This window comes from Motacilla alba, chromosome 1, assembly GCF_015832195.1.
Source record: "Motacilla alba alba isolate MOTALB_02 chromosome 1, Motacilla_alba_V1.0_pri, whole genome shotgun sequence".
Lineage (NCBI taxonomy): Eukaryota > Metazoa > Chordata > Aves > Passeriformes > Motacillidae > Motacilla > Motacilla alba.
Window position 1 is genome coordinate 74,584,539 of NC_052016.1, and position 22,487 is coordinate 74,607,025.

At 40.8% G+C, this 22,487-nt stretch overlaps 1 protein-coding gene across 10 annotated transcripts in view; it reads right to left on the minus strand.

Moving 5' to 3' along the window:
• Nucleotides 1-22,487, minus strand: part of KLF12 (Kruppel like factor 12) — a 230,993-nt gene that overhangs the window by 57,615 nt on the left and 150,891 nt on the right. For 9 of the 10 annotated variants that reach the window (XM_038133346.1, XM_038133292.1, XM_038133300.1 and 6 more), the window contains 2 exons: nucleotides 14,166-14,301; nucleotides 1,849-1,908 (listed from right to left, as the gene is read on the minus strand). In XM_038133346.1, the coding sequence (XP_037989274.1) occupies nucleotides 1,849-1,908; nucleotides 14,166-14,301 (196 nt within the window). The remainder of the gene's footprint in view (nucleotides 1-1,848; nucleotides 1,909-14,165; nucleotides 14,302-22,487) is intronic. The other variant, XM_038133364.1, reaches the window with a different exon arrangement.

Consider the following 22,487-nt stretch of genomic DNA (forward strand, 5'->3'; position numbering starts at 1 on the left):
TTTTCAAATAATGCACTGACTTTGATGTTAATCTGATTGATCTTTCTTCCACCTTTCAATCTACAGGTAGGTCCACATGGCCCAAATGAGGTTTGACAGATGTGTCTTCTTGATCAGTTTGGTTATTTATTTTAAAAACACATTAAAAAAAACCTCTACAGCTATTTTCCAAATTTATGGTTTTATTAGAACCTATTTGTCTTGCCAAATATTACCCTTCAGTCTCATCTCCCTCCAGTCAGAGCACACTAACTTTCAGCAGTTTAGAACAGCTGCATGAGATGAGTTAGCCATCTTCATCTACATTTAACCATGCATGTTTTTCAGGGGGCCTAATTAGTAGGATCCCATATTCATTATTATGGTATGCAAATACCAAGTAAACTCATGAGGGATTTTTAAAGCAAAATACTGACAACATCAACAAAGAGCAAAAAATTAACAGCATAAGTGTCCTTCTTGAAAATGCTTCCTGCAGAATAGAAGCCATTATGCAAAATGTTATTTAGTTAATTTAATGCCAGCTAAAGAAGCCTGCATTAAAAACTGTATCTGAAATATGCATATATTTTAGAAACACAACATTTTGAGAGACTAGTAGGCTCATCAGAATAATTTCTGACATTGCACTGATAATACAATCAGATCAAAGAAAATTTTAAGGATTTTTAAAATAAATGTATCATTTCAATTTTATAGTTAAGGAAACCTTAACAGATTTCTATTAGCTCTAACAGAGAAATTGCTCCTGCTGCTACTTCGAAAATGTTTGAGTAATAAGATCCTGCAAATTTTTAATATAAATATACCAGTTGTAGTGCAATTAACTGCAAATTGGAGATAGGAGTAGTCTTGAGGAATGACTTCTGTATTTGACTACTCATTAGCAATTTGAAAGTGTAATTGCTCTTAAACATGCCTTCTTCCTAATTTTATTAAGAAGCTTAGCTGTACTTATAAATGTGAAGAATTTGATTTATTCTGGAACATACTTGCTTATATTGAATGTGTGAAGTTGTTTTTTCTTCTGTACTCCACAGACAGAGGGCACACAGGTCACTAAGAGCAGGTAAAGCAGTGAGCTGATAGGTTTACACTTGTCCCATAATAAACACGACTCCAAAGGAACCTTCTAAGGGGGGCACAAAACAAAAGAAGGGAGGAGGACAGGCAAGCAAGCAAGCACACTGAGAGTGGACATTTCACTGCATACTATTTTAAAACCCACTAAAGCAACAGCTGTGAATCCCACAAAAACAGGAACCCTACCAGCTTTGGTACATCCTTCTGTCATTTGATATCATTTCTACCTGGGCAAGTGGGGTGAACCCGAGGGCCCTTATGGTATCACGACACTTGCTGAAGCCTCCCAATCAACCCCACTGGACTGGCATGTAAACCCTCTGCCATCTACTAGGAACATTACACAGGAAGGTTTTAAAATTGTGCCCTTCTTGAAATAAAAGCAAGGTGATGTTCGCAAAGAGCTTCATGGTAACTGGCAACGATCCATTATAACATGAGCTACATCGATGCACACTAACTTCGTTACTCAATTTCAGTAGACTACTTTGAACACTTTATGTTAATTAACATCAGAAAAGATCTTTTCTATTCTCATATTTTAAACACTGTGATTTATTAAAAAAAAAAGAAATTTGCAGCTTTCCCACCACCCTCTGAGCCCCAAGATAAAGAAAGCAACTGCAAAACTCAACTTCAGATCTTGCCTAGCCCCACATACCCCCCAGTCACGACATAAAGAGGGAAAGAAATCTGAAAAGCACTGCTACCAGACTTCATCAATAAAACAGAATATTATATAATACACAATAAAATGCTTCATACCTGGAGTTGAAAAAACGAAAAGGGTTAACAGCTGACCTGGCACAGCCCCACATGCTCTCTCTGGAAATTGAACACAGACAATTAGGAATTTTAAGTTACCCCAAATAATCGAAGGGGACTTAGACAAGCTTGAGGAACACTTACTGCAAAGTAAGTAAGGCACATAGCCTCAGTGTGGAAGGCACTTTAGGATTTTCCCATTCACTCAAAACTCTCCTCAAACTGAATTTGCTCTGCAGATGCCCCATCTAATGATAAGTAAGTCATTAGGAGCGCTGTGATTAATTTTCATGGCAGCAAAGGCAAAGCTTAAGGGCCCACATGTCACTCAGTGGTAATTCTGGATCATGACAGATCATATTTTCTTGCTAAAAAAATCATCAGCAACAAAGAGGTAAACCCTAATGAGAATCTACAGCAGGCAGACATTGCCTCCTCATGAAGAGGAAAGAGTGGCTGCAGTGGATGTCTGCTACCAGAATTCTGCTGCATCGAAATATTATTCCCACACAAAATCAAAAAACTTAGGCTTTAACATTTTTACTTAGAACTGGAACTCCAGGGAAAATATACAATCTTCTAAAACACCATTTTGAATAATGAACAACACCAATACACAATGCCATAGCTGTACAAACTCCTGTGCTGGTTGAGATTTGGACTACGTGTAATGTTCCTTTTCACTGACAAATTCTGATCTACTGCATGTGCTCAAATAAGAAGCTCCATACAGATGGTTTTTGGAAAAATTTCCACCAAATTAGGGAAAAAAAAAAAAAAAGAAAAACCTGCAGAAAGCCAAGAACATGAATAAGCCCCTTTAGTCCCTCTCTCTGTGGTTCAGACCTCAAATGTACTGTGAAAGTAGTCTGAGGCCAATGCCCAAGAAACTAGCAAAAATATTAGAATAACAATATGAATAATAAAAAAGCTCTAGCACACTAGCAGTTGAATGTATTTGCACTGAAAATGTTTTTGATCTTTTATAATGCTCAATTAAAACATGCAGGTTGGCATAGGAACTGTTGAAAGTGAAAAGGAAACTTTCAGAACAGCTTTGCTTCATTTATAAAATTGCATTTTCTACTGGCCCTTGGAAACCTACAAACAATCCATTTTCTTTCAAAATTTTGCACTGAATGCTTTGAATCTGTCACACTTCCCTGCTTCAAGTCTACAGTAAATACTGCCTTTCTTTACTGTTTTAGCCATTTGTTAGATGCTAAATTTCTGATAATGACACAAATACAGTATGCAGATGACAAAATGATGTACAGAATTTTTGAAGTGTAAGTTATTAGCTCTATCACTGCCTAACACTGTTTTGTTTTTTTCCCACACTCTATGTAGAATCTTTTCCTTCTCAGAAATATCTATCAGGTACTTGTCCCACTGTATCAAATAGGTACAAATTTTATTTTACAACTGTGTCAGTACCTAATCAAAGAGCGCTGTGCCAAAATCTCCCTTGCCCCATCAGCCCTCAACTGAAAACAATATGCGCTGGAAAAATGGTTACTGGAAACCATTAACACCAATGGTTCTCTTCCATGTCAATTAATTTGCAATCATCTCTGTGTCTCATTGGAAAATCAGGTGATATAAACATCAATACATTACCTGGAAGCCATAACTCTAAATTTTGGACACTCCTTTTCATAAAGTTCCCTTTTTAACAACTAAGCAACAGGGCAGACCAAAATACAGTTGCTGAGGTTAAATATTTGCATGCTGAATTTTTGATAGTGGGAAATTTAGCAGACAACTAAAACTCTGTTTAGAACCTACAGTATCCAGGCACTGAAGCAAAAGACACATAAGCATCATCCAACCAACCTCACTGACACCTTGAAGTTACTATGCTCCTTTCTGTTTGGGGTGAAAGCCAAAAGGCTGTGGCCTCCCACCCAGCCTCTTCTCCAAACCAGAAACCATGGAAAGAAATACCTAATCCTTGCCTCTGGAACTTGAAGCTTATCTGTGCTATGACAATGGCTAAAACACAGACCATGTAATCAGCATAAAAAGGACCTGTAGCAGTGACTTCCCAATCCAAAATGCAAGTGTAGAATAAAGAAGAGGAAGAGGACCACTCCTGGGTATCTTTTGCACACAAATGTAGATATCTGGCTTCCTGAGTTAGTGCTCTAACACCAGGCTTTTATACCATAGGTGGGTGCCTGCACCACTGCTGGCTGTCACATTTTCACACAGAGAGATGGCTGATGGGAAGAGGACAGCACACTCTGGGTGTTACAACAGGCAAAAATAGGTAAGCTCAGAACTTGATCTCTTCATTTCCACAATGGAAAGTTGGGAATGTGAGCTGCTCTTTTTTTTCCAAACTACTTTAATGAACTACTACAGTTCAGAAGCCCAAGCTCCAAAGAGAGCAGAGCCAACTCACAGCCAAGTACCCACCCAGGATGTAAGTGGAGACATCTCTAGGAAGGTGATTGCTCTGCCCGTTGAACTTCAAAGCCTTTAACTCTTTGTTGACTATACTGTGGGAGTGTTAATGCCTTGTGCAGGTGCTCTGCCACAGTGCTGGAGCCAATTACCTATTTCAGAACCTCACAACACCTCCATCAGATGTCCCCCAAAGCAGAAAATCTGCATCTTGTCTCAAGTGCCTGTGCTGCTGTAGCTCATCTTGGTCCTGGGTACCTGCAGTACTTCATGTGTGTTGCAAGCGTCTGGGGATAGTGCAACCTGTATGTCATGCAATACATTTACAAGGATGTACCTGTTACAGAATTGCACGTACTTGACTACAGGAATGGCAAAAGATCTCAGAAATCATGTGGTGAAACAGACAGCCAAGTAGTTCTGAAGTGGAAAAATTGAGTGTAAAAGGAACCAACCTGTTCAGCTCGGTAAATAATGTTGAGCAACCAATTTATTATACAACATTACTCTATTATTGTGCTTTTGAAACTTCTATGACTGAGATTTTGGCCATTCATATAGTTCCTCCTGTGAACTTATTTATCAATGGTTTGACTCCTTGGCCCTGACAAGCAACTGATTACAGGAACAGCAGTGCTCATCAGTTCTTAAGAGAAATACCATGGTGACTTATATGTTTATCTGACAGCACTGTGGGTCCCTGATTTATCATGCATTATCCCAGTACTATGCTAAATATTGTACTTTTCAGGCAAATAATTGAGGGACATATTTTGACAAGACTGGGATTGCTGACTTTTAATGAGTACATAAACCAAGTATTTCTTTTACTGCCTGATGTCAGCTTCTGGTGATTTCCAGGTTAATTTATTTTTCAGGCTCTGTTTGCAATGCTGGGCTTTTCAGCCAGCAGCAGATCCTGTCTACAGGCCTTAAGCTGAGCACTTTCTAGGGCAGCCTCTGGCCTCAGTGCCTGCCAGCCTGCTCCATGCCCCCCTGAGCTAGCAACACAGGCTAGACAAGAGAGCTCTGCCAGTTGCTGCCTCCTCTGATCCACCCTGGTCTCTTAATTTTCTGCCTGCCTCAGCTTTCATATTTCCTTGCACTGCTTTATCCTCTGGCAACTCAGTATGTCTCACAAGGATAAATAAAGAAAAATATGACCCAGAACCTCATGCTTGACACATCTTTTGTCACTGCTCTAATGATGGAGGTGCAGAGTTTGACTCTGAAACCTGTGACTGTGATTACTCCAGGATTAGATGCTATAATATCAGCCACTGTGCTGCTTTACTCCTTGTTTTGGCCTTCAATTTCTTTATTTTGACTAGAGTAATTTCATATGTGTGGTGGCTGTGAGGTCCAAGTATCCTTTCTGCCATGTATTCCAATAGTAATGCTCATGTTCTAAGCCACATTAACACAGACAGTGGCACCTCCTTGGCACACAGGCTCAACACAAAAAAACCCTCTCTTCATATCCATCATCCAAGAGCTTCCATTCACTCCTCTTTTATCTCCAGCATAAAAAGAACTTGCTGTGAGAAATGAGGTTGTGGTGAAATCACTACTGGTCAAAGAGGATTTAACTAATAGACAGGGAAACCTACCACAATCTTTTCCCATTATGCAGGAGAAAGGAAAATGGCAGGGAAAAAAAAAAAGTATTTTTTTTTATTCCTGTATTTACATACTCATTCAATTATGCCTTGCCAAACAGTGTTCCCCTCTTAATAGTTCCCTCCTTTACATGCAGTTTACATACCCGTGACCTACACAACCTTTGTGGTATTGCATGCATTGACCTAAACACTCAGGACAATATTTCCATAAATCAGTGTAAGCACTGCTATGAAGATTTAATTGTGCTGCATGTACGTCTGTCAAAATCACAGGAACTGCCTTATGGAAAAGGAAAGATAAAAACTTATCTAATCTAGATAATGAAACAAGAAGTAATTTTTGGCTCAAGTCACAGCAGAGGACAATGCTCTTTCTTTTTCTTATCAGTAAGTCAAAGTAGCAGTTCACAGAGGAATTTTTTTTGTGGCTTTTCCTGGCAGTGTTCTGCTCTCCAATCCACACCTATGAGTATTTGTTATAGCTCTGAATTTCTTCAGGCACACGGCTCTGCCCCTGCTTTCTGTGCTGATTTAGAAAGACAAAACATAAAAAGCTGAATAACGAGCCACTGGGCAAAGAGATGCCCAACAGGTGTACAAACTGCTAACTGCGTAGTAGTAATTCACAATGTTATTTATAATTCATTCTTTGGTGTCATGCTCTTCAAGCAATTACAGAATGCCTGCCTCACTATCCATAAAATGCATTTCACATACCTAACAACTAATGGCTCGAGCTTCACTCTGGAGCAACACATTCTAGTGGATTAAGCACGGGAGTAAGAGGCAGATGTACCTGATCCCAACTCATTCTCTCCTTTGCTGCATGGCCTTGAGCAAGTCACTAACCTGTGGATAATTGTAATATCTGAACACACAGGGGAACTGTACAATTTAATTAGTTAATGTTTGCAAAGCACTCGAAAGATAAAAAATGCTTTATGAATGACAATCACACACCATTGTTTCATGGCATTTTATTCCAAAGTATGTTTGTGTAAGCATGTTTAGAAAACTAAAATTCCAGTAATGGCAAAGTTTGACAACTACCTTAAAATGTTTGGCACTTTTTAGACTAAAATTTAAATTAATTAACAAATTAAACTTACGTTAAGAAGACATTTATATGTGAATTCAATACAGACACTAAACTGAAGCTGGGAAACAAGATCTTTAAAAGTTTCTTTGTGACAGAAAAAGGAACTGAAAGACATACTGAAGGTATCAATGAACCAATATGTGTAACTCCTTCACTGCAAGATAATGGTCCCCCAAACAGGCTAAGTGTTGAGTTACTTTTTTTTAGCAGTCAGACTTCTGTTAGTTTCAGGACTAATCATTAGACCAAACAAAGTTAATGGCAAACAGAAACAGGATTTTGGACTTTAACAGAATCAGGATTCCTTAGTTCTTCAAGCTTATTATGCAATTAATTTAAATATTTCTCTCAAAAGGAAAAAAAAAATACTCCTAGCAATAGTATGGTAAAAGCTCTAGAATGACCTACTCAACAGTCATGGAAACTTACTCTTACAGAGGAGACAGGAAAATATGATTTTAGGTAGACCAAGGTAAAAAGCACTCTTATTTTCAAATTTGCTTTCTTCAGGGAAAAACCCTTATCTCCTGATACACTTCCATTTAAGCAACACAGCCCTTTCAAAGCAGTAAGTGATGTTAATTTATCTGCAGAAGCTGGTTTTGATTGACACTAGGCCATTCACCTAGCCCTTTTTTCTTATTATCTTTGGCTGATGGGAAATCTTGTTATTCTGGCAAAAGGCCTTGGGACATATAACAGAAAATTTTCATACCAAAAAATCCTAGTGCATGCACAAGATGGCATCCTTTGATCTTACTGCCCAACTCTCCTTTCGTCAAACATCACATATTTTTAAAAAAGGAACCTTCTTAGAATAATATGGGTTTATTGGATTACTGAAACCCCAGGTTTCAATAGGTTCTTTAGGCCTTTAGTGCCTAAAGAGCAATTCCCAAAGGTAGATAGGTATTTCAAGCTCTTGAAGTCCTTAATAAGGGCTTTAGGCCAATTCATTTTTATAAACAAACAGATGTTTCTGAGTATTCAGATTTTGCTAGAAATAGCTTTACAAAATGCCATATAAAACCCACTGTAGAAGAAGTCAGTGCTTCTTCAACAAGCTGCCTGACCTGCATGTAGGAGAAATCACACCTGTAGCAGTTGGGGCAGGTCAAATTTAGAGGTACTAGGTTCAGCTTCTTCTCAAGCCACAGACTTCCAGCATAGCCTTAGAAAATAAGATAGAGGGAGTTTCCTCATACATAACTTCAGCAATGTAAAGTTTTATCACTCTCTAAACCATTTGTCCAGGTTTCTTTACAGCTGCTGGGGAAGACAGATACCTTTTGAAAAGTAGATGAGCATAACTTATAACATGATTACACCTAGAAGAATCTCTCCACTAAAGAAATCCAAAATACTTGAGCCTAACTTTTAGACACTTTGCATTGTGAGAGATGAACTTTGTTGCAAGGTTATGCCCAAATTGGACAGTCTAGCACTACCCAGAGGTTGCCTAAGGTAGCTGAGACACAGCACGCTGCCGGCTCAGCAGTGAGGCCCTTGGGTCAGTAGCCAGCATCCAACCCAGCAGCACTTTTCACTGCAGATGCCTCTTATTTTCTGCCACAGGATACTTACTTGAGACTGCTGACAAAAAATAAAACAAAACTAGAACAGAAACATCCCTGAAATAATGACACAGCGGGGGCACCAACCACAACACAGATGCCTTGCAGGGCTCTATGTCACTACTGTCTTTCGCTTACGTATCTGCACAAATGCCTCTCAATACTTTTAGCAAGTCAGTTCAGTTTGTAGAACAACCCTGGAGGAGGCCAAGGAGAAGCCTCACCATGTTACAGCCTGTGGGGAGGTCAGAGGCCCATAGACAGTTCTTTCTGTGTGGTCCAATTTCCCTGCAATTGCAGTAACTATGTAACTTTCTGATCTAAAGTCTTGCTGCAATGGAAAAATGCATACCAGATTTGGGTGTTCTTCATGAGACAAGTGAAATTGAACTTGATAAATTCCCACAATTCCACTTCAAACCAATTAGTGCTCTCCAGTGGAAATAAATCCTTTATTGAGGAATTCTGGATGAGCACTAGCCAATTCGCCATATATAAATTCACAACTCAATTGTGTGCCAGTTTTAAAATGAGCACAGGCAGATGTACCAGAGAAGAGGGAAGCAAAGTTCACACAAACACTGCTGAAACACCCTTGCTTATGTTTTTTGGAGACTCGGGACAAAGTATTTTGTCTCAAGTGGAAGGAAAAAATGAGGTGAAAGTTCCCTATAATGAATAGCACAACAGTAGTAATGATTGCAACTGAAGCAGAAAAACAAACTATACCTCTGTAGAAAATGAATGGCTGATGGAAACAAAGATACAAACATCTAAAGAAATAAAAATAGACCACAGAAGTTGATTTACACTGAAGAAGAGGAGGGAGAAGAAAAGAGATCTAGAAAAAAAAATCAGATTTGAAAAGCATGTACTAATTTAAGAGAGTACATTGGTATGGTGGCTATGCTGTCTGTCTGTTGTGGAGTAGCCTTTTTGTTACTGCAGTATCCAAAACTAACTCTTACTGTACAGCAGTAATAGATGCCAGAGAACTTAAAAATAAAGTAGCCAACAAATTAGCCCCAATGTATCAATCACATAAAGTAGCCAAAGAGAAGAGGGGTAGGGTCCCTAATCTCATTTTCATACAAGCATTCCGAGGCACCCAGCTCAGCCTAAAGAAGAATTCATGTTAAAGGTCAGAGCAGTCACATACAAATGACAAATGCCATCTCTGTGAATTAACGGCAGCTACAACTACAAGTAGACAGGATTTCCTCTCTAAAACTTCTGTCTCTCCCTTACTCCAGAAAAACAATACACTATGTGAAGCATCATCAGTTTATATGCACAGTTCCTCTCTTCCTCGACATTTGAAAGAAAAAATGGTTCCATCAAAGGAGTTTCCTCCACTTACAACACCTAAGGAGAAAAGTCTAGAGAGAAAGAGGAATTTCTGCCCCTTTGGATTTTTACCAACATACTGCTCAAAAGTTCATGCTAAAAATCACCCTCTGCCTCTCCTGCTTCTGCCCTCAGCCTCTGCAAGTAGATCTTAAATTATGCTCATTCAGGGAGGGAGAGCTGCATGCTGTAAAATAATATATTTTACAACACAAGTGTACAGGAAATAAGGAGATGAATGCTCTGTTCAGGGTTTGCATTACTATGTGCCATGGAGACGGCTCCTGAGGCCATCCTGCATCAGTTCTGCCTCGGGATGGAAAGGCTGCCAGGCTGAGGCAACAGCATATTGCCTCTGTGAGGCACCCTAAAAAAGTTTTACTGGTCTTTGAGGGTTTGACTAATGCCTTCTCCTCCCTTGACTTCATAAAGATTTCTGGAGTGTATCTGAGATTCGGTTCTGAATATATGATGCTATTCTTACTGTGTAATAAGCATCAGTGGTGTCAGGCATATAGAGGCAAATCTGCTCTTTGTTAGATGTTACATGTCAAAATGAGTTTGTAAAACACGCCACAGAAAGGATGAAATGCTGCTTACAATGCAAAGCCCACTGAAATCTACATAATGTTGCAATATTTATTATCAGCCAGAGCGTATTATCTGAGATTAATAAACAATTCTTAGTCCACATTTTGTAAGACATAGCAACTTCCATAAACCAGCACTGTCACAGGAAGGAATTTCACTGAAGTACCCTGCTTGAAATAATGACTTTATTTATCTATAACTTTACATTATTGATTGGGTTTGTTGAACTGAAGGAGAACTATGAACTCATTCCAAAAGAACTACTGAGAAAGAAGTCTGGAAGCTCAGCCAACATAAAGCTTGCAGCAAGAAGGCAATTTCCCTGAGAAAAAATAGTCATACTTGGTCACTTTACAAATACGCAAGCAAATTACACTCTGTGTAAATAAGAACTAATGCCAAACACGTGGCTTTTAGTGTTCCATTGTCACAATTTTTATTCCTAAGAATTTTGTTTCTATAAGACTACAGTGGATCCAAAACAAAGCAGCAACACAAGTGGATGCCACCCAGTTTAAGAGGACATGAAAAGCAAAGCTTTCAAACAGGCATTCCAAACTGTCCTGTGACACAGCTAGGTAAGTGTCATTTCCAAAACAACAAGCTTAAAAATGGCTGTATTAAAAGAACACTTTCTACCCAAAAACTGACAAGCTGATTTCCCTGTGGTTAAAAGGTGGCAGACTGAGATGCAAGGGAAGATGCAGGAGCATTCAGTACAGTGCTGCCACTCCCAGTTTCTGGCACAGTAGCTCCCCAGTCAGGCGCTGAGGATTGCTGTGCCTCACCTCGCACCAGGGATCTGCAGTGCTGACGTGTGGCCCAGGCAGCTGTCTGCACCACCCGTGGGTGATGGAGAGGAACGGGAGCTCACAGCCTGGAGCCTCTCTCTGCCCCTAAATTAGACAGCTCCAGCAGGGCAGAGGGATTGCTGCCTGAGCATGCCAAGCCCTACCCAGCCCTATGAAGGGAGTGAGGTAACTGGCTGGGATGCAAACAGCCACTCAGGCAAGATGAATCCTGAGCCCCACCGACAGCACACAGGGAAAGGCAGGAGGCAAGGGACAGCAAGTCACTGAGGCAACCCCTACAGGATCATCCCAAAGCAAATGCCCACCATCAGATTCTAAAAGCCCCAGAGTCTGAACCTCGTTACTGCTCTTAGAGAATAGGTGGCAGTAGGCAAATATATATATATATATATATATATGTACATATATGTTCATAATCCTTATGCAGAATAATTTAAAACATGTCTGAAAAACATGCAGGAAAAGATCAGCTGTTGTCTCACACCTGCTACCGAGCACCTACAAATTTTTATTGTGTTTAACAAAGACAAGACTGTATGACACCAATTGGCACTGAAGAAAAGGATGCTGCCATCGCTCTGGAAGTAGTGCGGTGTAGTTCTCAGCCACTCTTTGCAAGAAGTTTTTTTTTGGGCTACTATTCACCAGAAAGAGCTTACAAGCTCACTCAGAAAACAACACACTCTGTGGGACAGTCATCCAGACTTGAGGGCCAGCCTGCCTCCCTCAGGCACTAAGCTTTGACCTACACTTCACTGACTGCTGAAGAAGTCTTTCTATGCATGCCCCTATGCTGCCCGGTTATTCAGCAGAACAGTAGGTGCCTTGCTATGTCCTCAGAGGAAATTCCTGTCTGCTAAGTTTAGATGCTGAAATTGAGCACAGAGGATCTCCCTCTGGAAGGCTTCAGAGGCACTTTCCTCTCTGCAACAAGGCTATGTAGAATGAGAGCTTCTTTTTCAGTGGATTCCTTTGCTCCTTTGCTAAACATCTAATATTAAGGTACATATTAAATGCCTAAAATCAAAATAGAGCCTGCCCGTAGGGCACAATATTGCAGAGCAAGTAAGAAACAGATTGAGTGCAGTTGGCATGAAGTGCCAACATTCCTTTTCAAGTCAGCAGCTGTATGTGTGGTGTCTGTGGCCGAGAATGAAGTAAAGATGACAAATTGCAGATCACAGTCAAATTAGATTTTCCTAATGGGGCTTTTGAAATAAACTAACAGATTACTGTTTAAATAAAACCTGTAACAAGAATGAGTTGATGTTATATTATTAAATTTCTTAATTTGATTCTTAAGCTCCAGAGCCAGTCAAGTAATACTCAACATATTTACCTTCACGAACTGTGGAATGCATCGTACAAAAGCTAAAAAAGCTTCCCATGGTTTGACCAACTCTCTAAGTGTTCAAGCAATATCCATCATGGAGAACAGTATCTGCCTGACAGTCATATTAAAATTATTTGCTAGTGCTCCATACTTCCTTTGTTCAGTAATTAGACAGTGCAAAATCACTGACTGCAAAATCATGACGTATTTTTTTATTTTTCTGGCTTACTATGTGTGCTATAAATTGAGAAAAAATACTTAGCACTTCAGGGCCTGCTGTTGTGACTAGAAAATTGAAAATACATATGGGACCTGTCTATCAAGCAATAGCCTCACTGGCAAAGAAACCCCTCCCTTTATCGCTGTTAGAAAGGGAGCCTGCTAATCACAGAATCAACACCTTGTCTTGCCTTGCTCACTAACACCCCTCTCTCTGCTTAAGGAGAATATCAGTTTTAGATTCACAGTTACGGTGCTTGGCTAGAAGATGAAGTAGTACATGTCTGGTGAAAATGCCAAAAAAAAAACCCAACAAACAAAAAACCCCAAAGGCAGTACCTCCCCAAACGTGGCTTAGAAATGTCAGCTCTTTTAGCTGTTGATATCCAGGAAAACATAGCAAAACATTTTTAGACACCATATTAAGCCATTTAAAATTCATCCATAATGACTTATACAATAGCAATGTCTAACGGCCTTCATTATACCCATTTTTATTTAATAATGTCCAGAATGCCCATATTTTGAACCTCTCAGATAAAGTAACGTATTTTGTGGGTCTAGCACAGGCTTCAGTGCCTGGAGGCTCTAGTTCTATTTCCAGCTCTGCTTCAGACCAACAGGGTGACCTTTACGCATAACCTCATTTTCCTCACCTATAAAATTGGGATATTAATACTTATTTACCTCACAGTTGGTTCCCTTCCAGCTGCTACAGTGACTGACCAACCTCATGCATCTACAGAATTGCAAATGCTCATGATAAACTGCTTCTTTCTTTTCAAACAAGCAGTGCAGGGACAGAATTAAGAAATTATTTGTCCACCCAGTTAGCAAAAGTACACAGAAAAATAACCGCAGTGGAAAATTGAAGCTCCTCAGTAATTTCCTTCCCATGACACTGTCCTTCAGGAGAAATGCTGCTAGTTCCTATCTGACAGCAACTAGAAACAACTTCCTGATGCTGCTTTCAGTCAAGGAAAAAATACATGGTTTTTGAGTGGTAATCTAACCTGGTCTCTCTTTGGAGAGGATATAAAAACCACTGCAAGCTTTCCAAGTACATCAAGGGGAAGAAACAACTTCAATACGAAACCCAACCTAATAATGAGGGCAGAGAGAAAGAAAGGAAAAGATCATGAGAGAGACAAGAGATACAGTCATCTCTTCCAAAAAAGGGAATAAAGCTCCAGGGAAAGGTTCTGGCAGGTATGCTGCCCGCAGGCAGGAGGACAGCCCTGCAGCACGGTGCCTCCGTCGGCCTGGGAACACCTCAGCAACACTCATCTTGTCTGGGAACGTGATACTTACTCTTGTACTGCTCTGGCTATGGAGAGCGCTGTAGATCCAGTTTCATTAACGCTATCTAAGGTCACATTTGGCAGGTCGTCATCATCACTGTCACTTTTAATTTGTCTGGGAGATAGGCCTCGGGGGTCCATTTGTGCTGGAAAGAGACATATAATGGATTAATATGAGTGTGCTGAAATTAATCTTGTCCCAGAACAACATCGGGCGCACAACACATCTGCCTGCTCCGGCTGGAGAGCACCGCTTGTGCTGAGCTTCCCAAACCAGCTGATAGGTGGGCAAAGCCACCCAGTGGTGCAACAGCTGGATGTGAGCACTTCCAGGGGCATGCATGTCTGTGAATTCACAGAGGCTACACCAATGCACTCAGCAGTACCAAAACATCACTGCTCAGACCGCATCCAACAAAATCCCAGTTTACCCTCAAGTAACTTACACTGCCTGACTTCAGAAAGCAACGGGAAAGTGAAGAAGGGAAAGGGTTACATCTGCTTTGTACAACACAGAACATGCAACCTCGCACAGGCAACAAACATTCAGGTGACCACTATCAGTGGGGCTAATGCACTTTTTTTGAAAAGTCACCCAGTTTCAGGTCTTACAAATATCTGAAGATCAGAAATTGCAGGATTGTTGTACCTGTCCACAGCTTACAGTATCCATACTGCATGGCAATGGAGTAAGTGCCCAGGTGCTGGCACCAACAGCTGCAGGGACTTGTATGAGGAGCAGCCAGGGCTGCCCCATGGCAGACACAGTGCTGGGCACAGCTGAGCCCTGCAGACAGCAGGGATGTCTCATGGAAAACAGTTTTAAGAAAAGGCAAAAGAACTGGCCAAGAAAGGAGTGAGGGGAAAAAGTGTGAGAAATATTTTACATTAGGGGTGGCAGAGCACAAGAACAGGCTGCACAGGGAGATTGTGGAGCCTCCCTCTCTGGAGATATTCAAAACCCACCTGGATGTGCTCCTGAGTCACCTGCTCCTGGTGACCCTGGCTTGTCGGGGGTGTTGGACTGGTTGATCCCCAGAAGTCACTTCCAATACTAACAGTTCTGGGATCATGTGAAACAGCTCTGCAGACACCAATGTGCAAGGAGATGGAGGGGAGAAGGTTCTTCATAATGGGTCAGTCCCTGGAGGAGACTGTCCTGATAGGAACTACTATCTACAGGGAGCCAACAATGGAGCAAGGGAACAGTGTGAGGAGAAAGAGCAGCCGAAAGGAACATTTATGGACCACCAACAGCCCCCAGTCCCCATCCCCCTGGGATAGGGGAGGGAGAAGAGCTGGGAATCAAGGAGTAGAGTCATGGAAAAGGGGGCTGGGGGCGAAGGTTCTCACCATCCAAATCTACTTTTAATTAGCAATAAATTACTTTTCCCTGTGCTGAGTCCTATGTGCCTGTAAAGGTAATTGGTAAGTGATCTCCCTGCCTTTATCTTGAGCCTTGAGCTCTTGCACTTTAGCTTCCTCCTGTTCTGTGGAGGAGGAGGAATGAGAACAGCTGGGCGTGCACCAGGCAGATGGCCACCAGAGTTAGCTTTTCTGCCAAAAACATAGAGGAAAGGAGAGGAGAACAGAAAGGCATGACCTGCCTTCCCTCCTGTGCTGGTTGCCATCTTTCAAAGGGGAAGAAAGCACAATTTGGCAGGATAAGGGGAGGGAAACAAGATGATGTGGAGAAAGAGACATTTCTCCTCACTCATGAAATACCACATAGCATTATTAAGTGCTGAGAGACAGTGACAGCAGCTAGAGGAGAGAGAAAAACTGGAGAGATGTCTGATTGTGCAAGGGAGGCATAGGAAGGGGAAAGACAGGGAGAGATTTGTGTAAAAATGTGTTTATTTTGTCTGCTCTGGTGAAATAGGGGAATTCATGGTTATTTATTTACAAAGCTAACTGTTACAGTTTGCTAGCTTGTGCTCTCCTGTACTGCAGAGGAGACAGGACACTTCTGGGTCTTGCAACATGGTTTTTGGGAAAGGCATTCATTCCTACTCAGCTCTGGCTAACCACAGATCTAGACATTAGGTATCACAGGCTCCCTTTATAGATCATGAACACTTCAGTGGGCCCACATCTACAGAGCAGCTTCAAAAGTCATAGTTAAACCTGCCATTATGCCATCTTTTTTATGTTACAGTGTTTACTGACTCTACAAAAGGAACTGAGTTACAATGAAAAATGGGAGGGCTGCAGATACTTCAGGAGCTGTACAGCCATAACAGTAGGGCTGATGAATAGCTAGGCTCTTGAAAAGAAAGCACTCCACAAATGAGTGATGAATCCACGGAAAACTGGTCTTAAATTTTAATTTATGTCTTAGCTGCAAACCACCTGTGAGTAAAAGAACACTGATTATAAACTAACTTTCAGCTGTGGTTTTTATGTTACAGAATTTCATAAGAAAAATACTGTTAAATACATTCAGTAAGCTGATGGAACAACCCCTTCTGGAACCACAGTGCATTTACAGTTGCACAGTACTTCTTCTATTACCTTTCTACAGGCTCAGGTTAGGTGCCTCAGTAATGCTGGCTACATTTGGACTGTTTATTATTTCTTCATGTATGGTAAACACCTTTTGCTTATCAAAGCAAACGCTGTTGACACTGAACCATGACCTACATGAGCCAAACACAACTTAGAAATTGTTTGAAACATTCAATTGTTTTAGGCAGAATGAGCACCATTCTGACTGTGCTTCTTAAAATCACAACTTATACATGATGATATTCAATGTGTAACCTCAACCTGAGCACTAGGGATAATCTAGTACTTTATTTAAAAGCAACTGAACCACCTAGTCAGCTGATTTAGCCCCAGAAAAATATTTGGAAAGAAGTGCCACTTCTGCCTTGCTCCATAATGCTCTTTCTTAAAAGAAGGAGGTTATTACTATGTATTTCATTAATTCTAAATCTAGGAAAGATTATATTATGTTCATAGAATCACAGAAAGGTGTAGGTTTGTAGGGACCTTAAAGATGATCTAGTTCCAGTCCCCTGCCATGGGCAGGGATGCCATCCACTAGACCCAGTTGCTCAGAGCCTCATCCAACCTGGCCTTGAACACTTCCACGGATGGGGCATCCACAACTTCTCTGGGCAACCTGTTCCACTACTTTACTATCTTCTGAGAAAAGCTTTTATTTCCCCCTTAAAGTGAATTTCATTACAAAAAGTTATGCTTGTATCTGCCCAATATTTAAATGTGCTACAAGTGATGCACTTGTGAGAGCTAGTTGTTTGTCCACAGAATTAAAAATTGTAACAAAAAAGCTATGTATGTTAACTGAGGTTTAATCTGACTTGCACTACAGCAGAGGTTTTAATTAGCTAGCTCAGAAACTCAACCTAACTTGAAATGATAGAAGTTGTTACCTAACTGAATCTGTAATACAGTTCTTATACATGAATTCTGATCATTTAAGCATGAATACACCTACATAAAGAGATGGTATAAATGTATATGAACAATCTTACATACTTTCATTCTTTTTCAGACATGTTGTTTCATTATTAGTGCAGATTGCTGGCTCTTAAGATATTATTGAGACTCCTATGACATCTGGTATTGATTTTAGATTACTACAGGAATGTGCCAGGACCAAAGCTCTCAATTACCTTCTCCTTGTTTCTGCTCTGTAAGTCCTACTCTGTACACTTCTAGCACAGACACAAAGTTGCTAATAGGGCTGTACTTTTTCACCCAGGGACAATTTACTGTACCCACTGGGTACAGTTTGCCCGATTAGACACCAATGTTTGAGCATATAATGAGGTGCTGCCACACCTAAGTATAGAGAGGACAAAAGGTGAGGAATGGAAATGTATCAGTGGGTAAATTCAAAGGCAGGTATTTCAAGCACTGCTACATATTTGCAGAAAACCGAACTAAAGTTTGTAAGTAAAAAAACCAATGTTCTAGGGATTATTCCTTTACTTTTTATGTCAGCCCACATATACATCATTTTTTGTCTCTCTCTTTCTTTGTCATTTCCTTCCAGCTCGCAGATGTGGGTGGCCGAGGCCCTTGGGAGCTGAGGTGACTGACCAGGAGGCTGAGCTTTGCTGCTGCCAGCTGCTGCAAACTGGCCTGTTTTCTCATCAGCATGGCTGCAGCTGCTAGGGGAAAGCAGCCTTTAAAGCTGCTCTCCTGCCTGAAATGAGCCATGTGAAAAACCAACTGGCCGAAAGCCTAGGAGATATCTCCTCCTCACCACTCTGCAGCGTGCAAACTGCAGCCCAGGACTGTTACACATTAGGAGTTCAGGACTCCTACTTATGTCAACAGCTTGACTTTCTCTTGGACATCTAAGAACAACTGTCGAACTCCTGGCACCAAGGTTTATAAATACCAGCCTCAGTTCATAAGCACTGAATTAAAAGTAATTACTGGCCTAATGAACATCAAACATGAGAGGATGAAGGGATGCAGGCAAGAGATAGTTTAGCAAATGAGATAAAAAAAGTGGAAGACAAGTGAGTAACAGAATGCAACTGGCAAGCAAGGTAGAGGAAAGCCCATAAAACATGCCAGTGCATTTTAACCTCCCTTCATGCAGTACCTTGCTCTAACAACCAAGCTCTTCCTTGAACTCAGGACCATGGGTCCAGAAGGGACTTGTCTGGGTCACTGAATTGAGCCCTCCCACACATAGGCAGACACATTAATTAATAAAGCTCGAGCCCTAAAACCTTAACTTGTTTTCTTGCCCTTGCTATGCCTCTTGAAAGGCAATATTTGTCCAACAGAGCTATCTGGTGGTTTTGTGAAGTGTGAATGAGGTTAAGGCAAGGCAAGTAAAAGAAACCAGTCAGAGACTGCTGCTTTCATGGGACAAAGGTGCCATTGAACGCCACAGGAGCTACAGAAGCAAGCTGTTAGCTCTCCATGCTGAATAGACTGGTGAGCCAGGGGAATTAAGAATGTCTACAAGTGCTGAAGGCTGCAAGCAGCAACATTGCTTCCCATCCTTGTTAGCTTCAAGAAACAATGATCCTTTTTTGCTAAGAAAAATAGAGAGAATTGCTCATGATGCACACAAATACATGCAATCACTTAATGCCCCTTTGCCAAACTGTACCAAAAAGGAGCTTCCCTCTGGGCACTGCGAGCAAATTCACTTCCTGCACTTGTTGTAAGTGAAGGTGTGCAAATGGATCTCACGCAAAGCACATACTAGCCAGTAAATACTACACAACTTAAGTCTACCATCATTAATATTGTATCTGCCAGCTGCCAGTAGGAAAAAGCCTGATCTGGATCAGATATAAGCTTGCTTCTATTTCTGTCAAACTGAACAGTTTGGGGCTTTAAAATTTATTCTGGCTGTGGGGTCAAACAATACTTGATCCCGCTTCTGAGGACAAAATTGCCTGTTCTACAATGCTGGAAGAGATTTTAACTTGCATAGGAGCTTTTTAATGAGCACTGCATACATTTGTGCTTTCTGGCACACGGCTGCATTGGTTTTGACATGGTACAGGATTAGCCATGTCACGGAAGCACAATCTCTGGGAAGGATCCAGCTTGTCGGTTGCTAAGGGCAGATGAACCCCTTGGAACAGGATCAAGCCTCCACCTCCCCAGGGGAATAACCTGAGCCCACAGCCACACCATCAGGGGACTTTTTTCCTTTTTCATTCTCTAAACTGGAGCTCCTGTCCACATTCTGGAAACTTTTGGGAAGGAAGGGATTGTGGACTTAAATCACTCCAGGCTGACAAGAGCTCAGCATCCCTCCTCCCCCTTCTCACACATGTGCTGCTGATACTAGCATGGTAGGTAAATTTTCTCCCCGTCTGTCACACTTGGGTTTCAGCCAGGTATGTCCTAACATTTTTGCTTTTTTTTTTCAGTGATTAATCAGGGATACACACCTCAAGTGCTCTGATGTGGTCAGACAAAGCCAAGCACTCTCAGAAGCCCTGCGTCTGGATGCCTTCAGGTGGCATGAAAAGGGCCATACACCACAACACTGCTGTCACCACTGGCAGTTCTCAGTTACTGCAACCTGATTCACTTTCCCTAGTCAAATTTTCTGTGAGTGAAAGGGTGAAAACTCATCTCATCATTAGGCTCATGAACACCCACTAAAAATAATTTTATGTCTACAGCCTGTCTTTGATTTAAAGGCAAATATGAGACCCTTGGGCTAAAGATGAGTGAAATATTTAAGAGCAGGAGAAAACTAAGTAACCATTAGGAGTTTTGCCTCAATTTATAGCTAAGCCACATAGTAATTAACTGATGTCGAAATGACTCTGTGAGATGAGGCTTACTGGTATGAAAGCACAGAGAAAACTTCAGCATCCTGAAATACCTCTGTCTCACTTCAGCTTAAAAACTCTGCTTTCTGCATTTACTTAACTTCTCAGCTAATAACTTTGTAAACTTACCCACATGTAGCTTTGCCAACACACCACACCACAATAGGAATCACTGTTATTCTCTAAAAATAATTAAAAATCCAATCCGTTTCTGCTCTTTGAAAGGATTTCCAAATTCAGAGTTTGCTTGCTTTTGTTTCACATTTTAAACTCCCCACCTTGCTTTCTCTGAAGGATGCCTTATCAATCTGCCAATCAAATGATTGTTCATTATGGGATTTCCAACTGGTCCTGCTATTCACCCACTAGGACTTGCCTGTCAGAAGCAGGGTTACACTGCTGTGCAGTGGGCAGTGACACCAAGACCTGTGCTAGCTGAGACATCAGCCTGGATGGTGGGGAGGCAGCCTTGCCAGATCCACGCTGGGTGATGGGTTTGGTCTCGGAAACACGGTCACGGATTTTTATTGTGATGGAAGTTTGAATGAAGCAGAAACATGGGATGCCTCAACAAGCCAGAAAGGGTCACCTTTCTGTTTCCAGTAAACTCCTCTCTGGTTGATTTCAGTCCGCACTGGCATACAATAGATTAAAGACTGTCTCCAGTTGCAAGTAATGCTGCTTTGCACTTCCATTAGGAATGGAAAACAAAATACTACCCCACGTGTCAAAATTAACATTAACAAGAATCTCATTACTACTGCTGTTACACATGTATATCCCTGTGTCTGCAGAGCATGAAGGACTGAAGTAAAAACAGACATTTGCTGCCAAACTCCTAGAAGGATGGAAATGGGAAATATGGCTAAGAAAACTGTATGGCGCTTACGTTTAAGCACAACAGACAATTAATCTGCCAGCATCAGAAACACTGCAGTTAAGAATACTCCACTTTCTAAACCATAACTTTGGACCCTTAATTTTGGCATACAGCATAGTTCAGTATCTAAAATATTGCAAGAGAGCTGCTGACCATGAGCAAGTCTTCCGCTCTTTCTTAAACTGAAACTTCTCAAATGTCTGATAACAAATGCATCTGGGCTGATCAAACACCAAGCAGAGGGAAATAATCTCCATCCTTCTTGGTTACTCTTGGAAAATGGGTTTTACAACTGTGGAACTCAGCCTCACACCACAGTTTGATGTTTGAAACAAATGAACATCCCCCTTTGAAATTTTTTTAGAGAACAGGACACCAGCATGGACTTAGCAGGAGAGCATCAAAAAAGATTGCAACAGACATCACTATGCATTTTTAATGGTGGAAGAAACACTTCCAGATGCAGATGTACAGGAGCTACTTAAAATTATGACCTCAGAGACTGTGTTGTACTCAGGTTTATTTAATGAATTCTAGGAAACAAAATTGTGTCTTTACAGACCTACAAAATGCACATGGAATGATGCTATTCACAATTTCTTTCTCCTAAGCTGGTTCAAACTATATAAAGCACATATACGACATTTTTTCTTCCTATTTAAAGTTCATTATAAATGCTTTATGCATTGGAAAAATGCTCTGAGTGCACCAATCAGATTTTTGATCAAAACAGCTTGGTGCCTGGTAGGGGCAGCAGAATTGGTCGATTTATTTCATAAAACTTTATGTACAAAGCAGCAGTATCCATGAACGTAATGGTCAGAATATAGAGTCTACAGGGGTAATTTTTATTACAATTTATAGCAAGATTACCCATACTCCACAGTTTTAAGATTTTATTAAGATTTTATGGGACTATATGGCTTTAGCAGTTAACTGCACCTAGCGTGGTTATGGTTCACAGAGAATGGGAATTGCCACTGAATGCACAGTGTAACTAATCTAGCAGAGAATATTAATTGCTATCATCCAATCAAAGGCAATATTTAAAATCATTTCAACAGCCAAGTAATTTGCCATAAACCTGTAAAATTATAGCTATATGGAGAAATACAGAGGTAAGAAGGATTGCATGGATGTAATATATGCACATACTTAAACA